Below are 12046 nucleotides of genomic sequence, written 5' to 3' on the forward strand. Positions count from 1 at the left end.
GGATAACTAAACAACCTACACAAGCTAGTTAAGATGAAAAGAGATAAAGCCTATCAAGGTAGAGTTAACTAGTGATTCCTAAATCAAGCACATGAAAGAATTGCATGAAAGATAATGCTTGAAAAAGTAAAGTGGACAAGGGACAACCGGATTTTTTTCCCGTGGTATCGATGTGTTGGCACACACCCCTAATCCACGTTGTGACACTCACAAAGAGTATTGTCACCTCCCAAGTCACCAAGACGAGGGCGCTCACTAAGAGTCTCCGTTCACCATCCCGGTGTGGTGGAGATCAAGCCACGTACAAATCTCTTCTCCGGGCTTCCACAATCCTTGGCAAGCTCCGCGAGAATCACCTCGATCACCAAGATCGCCTAGGTGATGCCAATCACCAAGAGTAACAAGCTAAGACCTTCACTTGAGCAAGAACCAATCACAAAGAATGGATGCACACAAGCTTCTCTCTACTCAAGTCCTTAATCTTGCTTCTTGAATGATTGAATGAACAAGTGTATGAAATGTTGAAGCTCAAAGTGGCTCTTGACTAAAGTATGTGTGTTTGGATGTTGCCTGGTGTCAAGAGTGGTAGAATGACCCATCGGAGGGGTATATATGGGCAGCTCACACGAATAGAGCCGTTGGAGAAAAAGCTGCCAGAAAACTGCGTAGCGCCGGTTAATCCGACGTCCCTCCAATAGTCAACGTCGGTTTAACCGGTGAATGTAAACTCCCCTTTTTGAAAACTAGCCGTTACTGTTTGGGAAGATTAACCGTCGTTGCATCGGTTTAACCGGTGAATGTAATCATCCATTGAACAACTGAAAAACCAAGTCACTGGACAACTGCACCGACGTCAAATTTCAAATATCGTCGGTTTAACCGGTGAGTCTATTTGTCCACTGATCAACTGAAAACCGAGTCTCTGGACAACTGCACCGACGTCCAATTTCAAATAACGTCGGTTTAACCGGTGTATTGACTTGTCCAGACCTGCTGACCTCGTTTAACCGACGTATAGAAAACTTTAGACGTCGGTTAATCCGGTGTTAAGGATTTTACTGATTTTGCCTTTTCTGACTTGAGTCTTGAATAAAATCCAAATTTTCTTGAGATATAAGTTGAGAACCACTTATTTGAGCTTCTAGAAACCTGAGTGACCCTTGTGTGCATCCATTTTCAAATGACCATGTCCATGCTCAAGTTACTAAGCCTAAACCCCTCTTAATAGTGCGATCACTACAAAACTATAAAACCTATACTAACCTAAGTGTCCTTCTCAACCTTATGACACTTAGGACTAGAAAGATCCTTAGTCTTGACACATTATAGAGTTGAATGCCGAGATCGCCTTTTTGAATAATGAAAATTAGGGGCCTCTTTTGACATATAACCAAATGAGCAATAATGATCTATAAAGCTGCACAAACTCATTAGTCACAATAATGGTTGTCATTAATCACCGAAACATACCTTAAGGGCCTAGATGCTTACAGCCGGCGTGCGTGTTCTGGCCGTGAGAACGGCCTACTGTCTGCAACATCTAGCGCAAAAGGACCAGGGGAAAGACGTGCTACTCACCGAGGGCTTGATTCGGGCGGAGCTGCAGTGCAGGGTGGCCGGCGGCATGGTCCGGGCGGCGGGTTGGCGCGGAGCTCGGTGACGGGGTCGATGCGGGCCTGCTCCGAGCTTCTGGATCCCGTGGTCTGACTCGTGAAGCTCCTGCGGAGATGCTACGGGGGTCAGGGAGGTCCGGGGATCGCCGGCGGTGAGGAATCGCAAGGGTGGAGCGTCTCACCGGCGGCGGGTCTTGGTCGAATTCCGACCACTACAGCGTAGAGGTCGAGAGTGGAGGCCTCGGGCAGCTTCCTGGCGTCGAGGGGAAGCTGCCGTGGGGTTTGGCTGGGGCTGAGGTGCAGTGGTGCGGTGGGTCCACGGCGGAGCAGGGGCTCTACGCGCGCGGAGCAAAGCGGGGATGGCGCTAGGGTTTTGGGCGGCAGCCACGAGGTAGGGGATAAGGAAGCAGGGGGTCCGCGGGTGCGTTTAAAGGAGGGAACCGGGGATCTCGAGGGGGCGCGCTCGGGGGAAGGCCGGCGAGGATTGCGGGCTGGTTGTTGCGCAGCCGGTGGAGGGAGGAGGAAGAAGGGGCTGACAGGTGGGGCTGAGCAGTAAGAGGAAGAGGGAGGGAGAGCCCGGGTGCTGCTCGGCCGAGCGCGGGGAGGGAAAGGAGCTGGGCATGCGCGAGAAGGAAAGGGGAATGGACCGTGGGGAAGGAAGCCGGCCCGTGGGGGAAGAGAGAGATGGGTCGGGCTGGGCCAGAATCTAGGTTTGCTTTTCCCTATTTCTTTTCCTTTTCTTTTTCTAACCAACTCAAATCTATTTGAACTCAATTCAAATTTGAATTCAAACTCCTATGCACTCACTCAAATAAAAACTTATGCTTCGGCATGAATGCACAAACATGTTGAATCTAAAATGTAATTTTAATTCTTTATAAAATAAATTATAATTATATACAAGCTAAACAAAGAAAAAATCTTAGAAACTTTATTAAAGCCAATTAAACTTATTATAAAATATGAAATTTTACATTAGGTGTTACACAGCCCAAGTTTTATTTGGGCCGAGTCGAGCCCAAAACCTTGCCAGCCACTTTCACCGTTCTGGTAGCGACCGCAGTCCACGCGGACCACGCGCACTGATTGACACTGCAGGCGCCCCCCCACCGCAGATCCCCGCCGCGACGGAGGAGAATGGAGGCCGCCGCCGCCGCCGCCGCCGTGCTCCCCGCGCTGGTGCCCTCCGGTAGCGCGGTGGGTGCCTCGTCCCTCATCGCTTTCCGCTGACGTTTCTCTGGTCTGCTTCCGGTCGCTGCACATCCATCGCTCACCTTGTGCTCGCTCCGTGCTGTGCAGGTGGTGGTGCTCTTCGCCTACCTCGGCTACCTCGCCGCCGCCGGAGCCATCCTCCCCGGGAAGCTCGTCGCCGGCGCCGTACTCCCCGACTCCTCCCGCCTCCACTACCGCTGCAATGGTAGGCCTCTGCTTACCGCCACGCGCGGCCGATCCCTGAACCCTATGAGCAACCAACGGCATTGCTTGGTGTTTTTCTCCTCAGCGGCTTGATGCGTGCGTGCGTTAACCGCAGGTTTGCTCTCGCTCCTGCTGCTGCTGGGGCTCTGCGCGTTCGGCGTCTACGTGGGGTGGATGACTCCCACGGTGAGCCCCTTGTTCAGTCCTGGTGCCTTGCACATCGAGTGTTCAACTGTTCAATTGCTGCGCTATTTATACTCCGTTTCAGCGAGGACCGACCGGAAGTCCTATTCAGATGATGAGCATAGTGAAATTTCTATTGCGGTTTATGCTAATTGTGAGTTGACTTAGGTGTGAGGAATTTATCAACGGATTGTTTGTCAATGCTTGCAGGTTGTGGCTGACAGGGGACTCGAGCTTCTATCTGCGACCTTCATTTTTAGTGTCCTTGTAAGTGCCACCTTGGTCGATCGGACCTTTCCATGTAATCTGCACCTGCTTATGAAGATTCTAACTGCTTGATGTACATTTTGGGTGCCTGGATGCCATCATTTGTGTAAAATGGAAAAGGGAAGTGGGGACTTTGCATGCTTATGCAAAATAAACATTCAAAGATTTTAGATGACGTATTATGCTCGCTGTACGTTTGTGCGATTGGAGCTTCCAGACCATCTGAATGTCCAACTGCATGACCTAGTCTTAACTCTCAATATCAATATTTTGGATATTATATGTTCAGAATTAAGTAATTATAAGATAAGCGAAGTGTTAATCCGAGTGACAGATTTTCCCAATTTGGCCTTGATCATGGGTGTGTCTCATGTGTGCACACTTTTTTCTTGCCACTATGATTTGGTACCATAAAAGTCATCAAATGAATAACCTATAGTGGATTTGGACAGAGATTCACAAGAAAATGATTTGAGATGGAATGGCCAAGTGAAACTTTTCTGCCACAGGTGGTGAGAGGAAGGGAGGGAGAGGCCGAGGGTGCTAGATGCATAAGTAGACGGACACCAATTTTCGCCGTGTAAATTTGTGAACATTAAAGCTTAACCCCCCTAATGATCAATCAACTACAAGCTGGCCCCCCTCATGGATGTTTACTGCCTCCGCCCCCTGGTTTCCGCTAGTTTGGTCACGATGGAAATGCCAGCAAAAATGTGGCCTGCATCATTCATATTTTCATCATGCAGTATTTTGTTATGTTCTCAAGACTGCATGAAAGCTATTTGATTGGTGTCTCACTCTTTAATTTCAGGTCTCTTTCGGGCTCTACTTGGCCGGCACCAAGTCCCGCTACAAAAGTTCTTCTTTGAAACCACATGTTAGTGGGAACTTCATAGAAGATTGGTAACTTCTAGGAGACCCTATGTTGTGTCTAATATATAAAAATATGACTGGCTTATTTCGACACTTAAGTTTTCTTCATACAAATTCTTGTTATTGCTGAAAGATCAAGCAAAGAGAATCTTTCGTTTCTCATGTCTTGTATCTTTGATTCGAATGTGGGAAACTAGTTGATGTATTTGATTGCAGTTCTCTTTTAGTTAGCACTGATACCTGTTGTGTTGATCACTTTGTTAAATAGGTGGTTGGGAGTGCAGCTTAATCCTCATTTTATGGGAGTTGACCTCAAGTATGTTGGCAATTTCTTTCTTGTATTTTTGCTAGCATATGACTTACTGCTGTGTCAGAATTTTGAAATAGGATCAAGGTTGCCAAGAGAGTTTTGTTATTGGTTGATTGACATACACCTATGATTTATGTACGATCTGTTTGACCCTTTGACAAATTCATAGGTTCCTTAATGTAGTCAACTCATACCTCATACTTGCATCAATTGATTTTATACATGTACTCTACGGAGACTACCTAGTCAACTTGAATGGAATGCTTAGTGATTGTTTGTTATGCTACTTAGTGACTAGAAATGAGGAAGAATTGCTGTTGTGTGGGATCTGCTGAAAGTCAAGTTCCGTAGCTATTTAATTTGGTGTATTAAGATATAGAGTCCACAATACTGATAAGAAACGGCATGCTGAGGTTAGACATGCTGTATGAGTGCTCTCTTTATTTTCTCCTCTGTGTACTGTATTGTTTATCCACCAGACCACCACGCCACAAATAACTGGACGTGAATAAACTGTTCATGATAATTATGTTTTCAATCATTGCAGATTCTTTTTTGTGAGGGCAGGAATGATGGCATGGTTATTTATCAACCTCTCTTTGTTTGCGAAGAGCTTTCTAGCTGGTTCAGTCAATCTTTCAGTCATTCTCTACCAATTCTTTTGTGCGGTATTGGACAGCACCAGCTTCTTAATTGACCATCTTCTGACCCATTATTTGTAAAATTAATTATACTTGTTCATGCAGTGGTATATTATAGATTACTTCGTCCATGAAGAATTCATGACCTCAACGTAAGTATATCACATGTGGTCAGTGGTAAATAGATTAATGATGATCCTGAACAATATATGTTGAGATCTCTTGTGGGAAGATTAAAGATGATCAACTTACTATTCTTGAACAAAATGTTGAGACCTCTTATTTCTTTCATTGCTATATCCAGGTGGGACATTATTGCTGAAAGGCTGGGTTTCATGCTGGTGTTTGGTGATCTAGTTTTCATTCCTTTCACCTTCACTATTCAGGTATACACTTTGTTTACACTACTTATGGCAAACGTTGACCCGTGATCCTAGCTACTGAGTACCTTAGGCAGACTATTGTACCCTAACATCAATTTGATTTGCATTTATCAATTGTCAGATTTCGTGCATGCAAGATCATTAATGTCTATTGCATTAAGACAGTAGGTTGAGAATTTAACTAATCAAAATTTATGATTTTTTCTTTTGATCAGGGTTGGTGGCTTTTGAGAAATGAAGTGGAGCTGTCACTTTTAGCTGGTGTAGCTAATTTCTGCATCTTCATTATTGGGTACTGTTGCTCTTTCTCCAGAACCTGTTTTTGCACTATATTTGCTACATGCCCATTCCTTGCATTCTAACCTTGTTCACTATACTTTATGCCACGCGGCACACAGCTACCTAGTGTTCAGAGGAGCTAACAAGCAAAAACATGTGTTCAAGAAGGACCCCAAAGCTCCTATATGGGGAAAACCTCCCAAAGTCGTTGGGGGAAAGTTACTTGCATCCGGCTACTGGTAAGTACACATGCATGATGCGGAATTCATGCAACCCAATGTCCCTTTGTTAATCACATAATATTTATAGACCGTCTTCTATGGTGCTTGCTATTCACCCTTTGACTACTTCAACATCGATGAATGGTAACCTATTCATAGAGTATAAATAACTAAAAGCCATACATCACAGGTTTCTTTTAGATGGCATATCTAAATGTGTAGTTAATCCTGATAAGTTGAGAGTGAGAAGCAAATTTTCTAGAGGTAGATAATAGTGGTCCCAAATGATGTTTACGTAAGAGTCAGAGATATAGCAATTTGTGCTTGTGGTGTATCTTGCTTCTTCAGTCATTATATTTTTTGAAATGTTTGATAGCCCAGACATTTCCTTCTCCCTTAAAGAAAGATCAAGCTTGTTGTGTTGTGAACGTAAATTACAAAGCTCTAAGGCATCCAACAATTACAGGGGCATCGCAAGACACTGCAATTATCTAGGAGATCTACTGCTAGCACTTTCGTTCAGCTTGCCCTGTGGATTCAGGTGACATTTGAATCTCTGTTATGCTTCCCTCTTCTCAGTTGAATGCTAGTGAAAGACAATGTCGGAATGCACTGTTTGCAGTTCTGTGATCCCATACTTCTACCCGACCTACCTGCTGATTCTACTGATCTGGAGGGAAAGGCGCGACGAAGCCAGGTGCTCGCAGAAGTACAAGGAGATCTGGGCGGAGTATTGCAAGCTCGTGCCTTGGAGGATCCTACCTTATGTGTACTAGTAGGAAGGCGTTACTTGACACTTGGACAGTCGACGAGGCTGAAGCAGCAGGTCATCCTAGCCTTGTCCATTGGTCTTGGGTGATCTCTTGGCGAATCCCCGTCTCTACTTGTAAAACTATGTGCATGCCGTGCTTGCTGAGTCCTTGTACGTTTGCCCCGGGACATTCATGTTTCGAGTCGGCTGCCCTGAGGCGCCGCATTGTTGTTGCAGTGTGCAAAACCGTGTAAGGAGAGGGTGTTGGTAATTGATTTGTCAGGAGATGGAATGGAACTGAACTGAGCTGAACTGTACTGCTGCGGGCAAAGGCAGGATACGGGGTGTGGTACGGCATGAGCGATGCGTGTGTATGTGGTTGTGGTTGTGGTTGTGACGTGTGCTTCGAACTCTTGCGTGTAGACAAGCTGCATGTCTGTCGCTCTTGTGATGTGTCAAAGGCTCCTAGTAATTGTTACCTGTTGAATTCGATCGCTGGACGAGAAGTAACAGGGCCTGTCCTTTTTGCCTAGAGATACATGAGGTGGTGATAGGAGATGGTGAGCAGCAAATGTGGACACAGATGTCACATTTAGCTATACTATGTACTACTAGAAAAGGTTGTCGATCAAGTGCTAGTGGTGATGTTGTCACTTCGAACCATGGCCGCTCTACCTCCTAGTCGTACTCTGCGGCGCTTTGAAATGGGTGAGATGGGATGAATCCTCCCCGGTAGCCGTCCAGTTGCGTCGGTGACCTTGTGCATCCTTTGTGGGTGGGATGTGGGGGTTGGGTGGGTTGGGTGGGGGGGGGGGGGGGTTTGTCCGGTAGTAGTCTTCAACACGTGTGAAATGGAACCAGGGGTAGCGCGTCGGGCGACGCATGGGCATGGAAGGCAGGCAGCTCCAAGCCAAGATGAGATACTAGTACGTATCTTTTTTAAAAAAAAGAAAGAAAAAAAGAGGCAGGACGAGATATTTCGTTCAGGTCCCGGTATCTTTTCTTAAAAAGAAAGAAAGAAAGAAAGAAAGAAAAAAGGCTAGACGAGATATTTCGTTTAGGTCCCTGTACGGGTTGGTGTTGACGGATGCGGCAGGCGGAGGGGTGCGCCGGCGGGCGCATACGGCTCTTTGTGGCCTGCCACTGCCACGTAGGTACGTAGCACGTTGCATCAACCGAACCGTGCGGCGTGAGGAAGACGACGTGTGAAGAGAACTGGTTGGGGCGCCCCAGCAAGATGGTCAGCGCCAGCGGCTCGTCGTCAGCTTATTGGGTGGGTACTCTTTTGGGCTACTCTTTTCTTCCTGAAACCGTATGCCGAAGGGTTACTGTTTACCGAATGGTTCGGTGATCAGTTCTCAGTTCTTTTGGATTTGTTTCAAGTCTTTCTCTACGTTAATGTAATGATACGTAGAGAAAAAAACGCGCGAGAAGGAAGAGAGATGCTGCTAGCTTCTCCTTGGTCCATGCCCCGAGGGCGAGCATTGCATTACCAGTGCCACGCACACACAGCCAGCCACACCAGCTGGGTGTGTCTATTCCTCTCTCGCCTGAGCTATTGCTAAAGAAGGCTCACGCCGCTCGCTCCCGCCTCCAGCCATCTTCCCAGTCTCCGATGGCTTCCACTGCCCGGTGCCACTCCGTCCGAGAGAACGACGCTTCCCCGTCCATCCAGTTCCTAGTCCATCAATTGTCAAGCCGCCGTCCCCGGCCAACAGCATCCCCACCGCCGACATGCAACCCGCCACCCCCGCTACCACCCCCTCCCCCCTCTTCTAATTTCGGCGAAACCACAACCCCCGGCAACCCCTCTTTCCTAACCCGGCACCAACCACCATCGTAAGCTCGAGGTTGAAGAAGAACAGTGCGCGAGCCCACCTGCAGCGAGGCAACCTCCCTTCTGCGATAGCTCGCACGCCGGTAGCGCGCGGGGAACAGATTTCCCGCACCAGCCGGCCGCCTCACCGGTCACCAGAGACGGTGGAACGGAACGGAATGCGTCGTTGAAGTATCGGTCCAGTCCTCCAACTAAAGTTAAAACTACTGCCTCTGCGACTAGTTTACTCCTAGCCGCAGTACATTTCGTGGCGCCCACGGTGGGACAGAGCGGAACGGCTTCCAGTCTCCACGGCGTTGCGTTTGCCTTTGGGATCTGTGTCTGCCCCACCAACCGCCCGCGGCGTCACACCACCCGTCACCTCGCCGGCCGTCGCCGTCCGGGTCGCCGTCGCGGCGCAGCCGGACGCCATGCAACGACAAGTCGACAAGGCGAGGGTCCGCCGCGGCCGCGCGCCGCCCACCACACGCGCCCGTCCCGAGCCCAACCGTATAAACCCCGCGCCCGCGCGAGCCCCCCTCCTCTCTAGCTTAGCTTGGAGAGGCCTCTTCCCAAGCTGAGCTGAGGCTGCCGCTGCCTCTCCCACCGCCACCCACCACCACACCCCACCCACCCACCTACCCAACCACTCCAGAGTCCAGACCAGAGCAAGGGAAAGAAAAAAAAAAGCGGGGAAGGAAATCGCCCGGCGAATCCACCCACCCGCCGCGATGGAGGCCGCCGCGGCGCCCGCGCCCGCCTTGCTCGACGCCTTCTTCGCCGGGCCGCGCCATCACCAGCTCCGCCCCGCCGCCGGAGCCGTAGCCGGCTGCAGATCCGCGCGCCTGCAGGCCCAGCCGTGCCGCGCGGCCGCCCGCTTCGCGCGCGCCGACTGGCAGGCCGCCTGCGCCATCCTCGCCAGCAACTCCGGCGGTAGCGGCAGCGGCAGCACCAGCCCCGACGCCGCCAGCGACGGCAGGCAGCCGGCGCCGCGGGTGAACGGGCAGAAGCCGCCGCCCGCGCCTGCCCCCGCGCTGGAGGCGGCGCCGGCGCCGGCGGAGCTGGATCTGGTGCCCGTCTCCAACCTGCCCCGGCCGCTGAGCATCAGCGACCTGTCCCCGGCGCCGATGCACGGGTCGCAGCTGCGCGTGGCGTACCAGGGCGTCCCGGGCGCCTACAGCGAGGCGGCGGCCGCCAAGGCCTACCCGGGCTGCGACGCCATCCCCTGCGACCAGTTCGAGGTGGCCTTCCAGGCCGTCGAGCTCTGGATCGCCGACCGCGCCGTGCTCCCCGTCGAGAACTCGCTCGGCGGCAGCATCCACCGCAACTACGACCTCCTCCTCCGCCACCGCCTCCACATCGTCGGCGAGGTCCAGCTACCCGTCCACCACTGCCTCCTCGCGCTCCCGGGGGTGCGCCGGGAGCTCCTCACCCGGGTCATCTCCCACCCGCAGGCGCTCGCGCAGTGCGAGCTCACGCTCAACGCCATGGGGCTCAACGTCGCCCGCGAGGCCTTCGACGACACCGCCGGCGCCGCCGAGCACGTCGCCGCGGGCGGGCTCCGCGACACCGCCGCCATCGCCTCCGCCCGCGCCGCCGAGCTCTACGGCCTCCAGGTCCTCGCCGACGGCATCCAGGACGACGCCGGCAACGTCACCCGCTTCGTCATGCTCGCGCGGGAGCCCATCATCCCGCGCACCGACAGGCCCTTCAAGACCAGCATCGTCTTCGCGCACGACGCCGACGGCACCTCCATCCTCTTCAAGGTGCTCTCCGCCTTCGCCTTCCGCGACATCTCGCTCACCAAGATCGAGAGCCGTCCGCACCGCCACCGCCCCATCCGCCTCGTCGACGACGCCAACGTCGGCACCGCCAAGCACTTCGAGTACATGTTCTACATCGACTTCCAGGCGTCCATGGCCGACGTCCGCGCGCAGAACGCTCTCGCCGAGATCCAGGAGTTCACCTCCTTCCTCAGGGTGCTCGGCAGCTACCCCATGGACATGACGCCATGGGAAGCCGCGCCCTCCTCCTGGTCCTCCCGCGTCGACAATAGCAGCAGCAGCCGCCAGCACTAGTAGAGATTGGCTGGTTGCTGATCATGATCAATCAGCCAAGGTAGCTCGCTCGATCGATCGATCCACGGACGGATCAATCGATCAATCAATGAATGGTGAATCGCCACGCTTCTGTTTAATTAGAAAGAGGAATGCGCAAGGAAATGTTTCTTGGTTCTTTTATTCGCTCTCGTTCTGGAGGAAGGTTGCATTGCATTTGGTCGATGCTTCTCCTCGTCCTTGATGCTCCTAGCTTTTCGATTCTTGTGGTGAAATCCGGAGAAACGGTGAAGTGAATGGAGCTCCTGTTGTATGCTGGGGGTGTATGTAATTACAGTATATTCTGTCTTGAAACCTTGGAAGAACCAAATTCTTTGCAGCAACAGGCGTTGCTGGCTGCATCCACTACTAGTTCTTACAGCAGAGACATGATACATCTGTGATGAACTGTTGATGGGCAGACATGTCTGGTATCCTGAAGGACAGGCATGATCACCGATCAAATCGCCATCTCGTTCCTTGTCTCACTCTTTGCTTGATAGCAAGATAAGAAAGAAAAAAGACACAGCTGCTGGCAATCTTGTTTTCTCTTCCTGCTGTTGGCTGTTGGGATTGGCGTTGGCATCTGGGAGGACGCGAGAAGATTCGAGGGCCGTCGGCGTGGTTGGTGGGAGAGCGAGAGGTCGTGAGCTCTGGACTTTGACTTGGCGAGGAGGGCTCTTCTCCTTAGTTGGGTACTACTGGAGAGAGGGGAGGAGTTGACGGAGGAGGCTGGCCTTCTGTAAGCTAGCTAGGTGTTGCTTGCTTCCTCACCGATTTGGTAGGTGGCCGTCCTAGTTGAGCGCTCGATTTTCTTCAGACAAGACCGACGCTCGCCTTTCTCCAATTCGTTCGGCTAGATTTGCTGGACGCCAGCTACCAGAGGTGACAAAGCGGCGACGGCTACCTTTTGCCGTTTTGCCACTGGCTGCTGGTTTGGGAGAGCTCGAGCCCTAAAAATCTTTGGGGCTGACCATTCGTAGCTTTAGGATCATAGGGATGTGCTTGGCCGTATGTTGCAAATGGTGCATGTATGGGTGATTCTGGATGATGTGATTCAGTTAATTTTCTCGAGCTATATGATTCCTTGATGAGTTGATACGGTTCACCCGACCATTTCATTTATAAAGATATGCAACCAAACATACCCTGAGTCTCCTGCTTCAGAGTCTAGATGAGTAGATCATACGGAGTCCT

The 12046-nt window shown here is 51.1% G+C and overlaps 2 protein-coding genes across 2 annotated transcripts; both read left to right on the top strand.

Annotated features, from left to right (window-relative positions):
• Nucleotides 1-2655: 2655 nt before the first annotated feature.
• LOC112882588 (delta(14)-sterol reductase) lies at nt 2656-7388 on the top strand. The gene is made up of 13 exons (XM_025947670.1): nt 2656-2810; nt 2913-3030; nt 3145-3215; nt 3423-3479; nt 4291-4382; nt 4621-4668; nt 5210-5330; nt 5409-5455; nt 5608-5689; nt 5902-5978; nt 6085-6204; nt 6653-6727; nt 6809-7388. Exons 1-13 carry the CDS (start codon nt 2751-2753, stop codon nt 6960-6962), a joined length of 1122 nt encoding a protein of 373 aa, XP_025803455.1. The 5' UTR covers nt 2656-2750; the 3' UTR covers nt 6963-7388.
• A 1905-nt stretch (nt 7389-9293) lies between these two features.
• Nucleotides 9294-11215, top strand: LOC112883263 (arogenate dehydratase/prephenate dehydratase 6, chloroplastic-like). Its single transcript, XM_025948537.1, has one exon. It carries the CDS (start codon nt 9485-9487, stop codon nt 10829-10831), a length of 1347 nt encoding a protein of 448 aa, XP_025804322.1. The 5' UTR covers nt 9294-9484; the 3' UTR covers nt 10832-11215.
• The last annotated feature ends 831 nt before the right edge of the window (nt 11216-12046 follow it).

This window comes from Panicum hallii, chromosome 2 (genome assembly GCF_002211085.1).
Source record: "Panicum hallii strain FIL2 chromosome 2, PHallii_v3.1, whole genome shotgun sequence".
In the NCBI taxonomy this organism is placed as follows: Eukaryota; Viridiplantae; Streptophyta; class Magnoliopsida; order Poales; family Poaceae; genus Panicum; species Panicum hallii.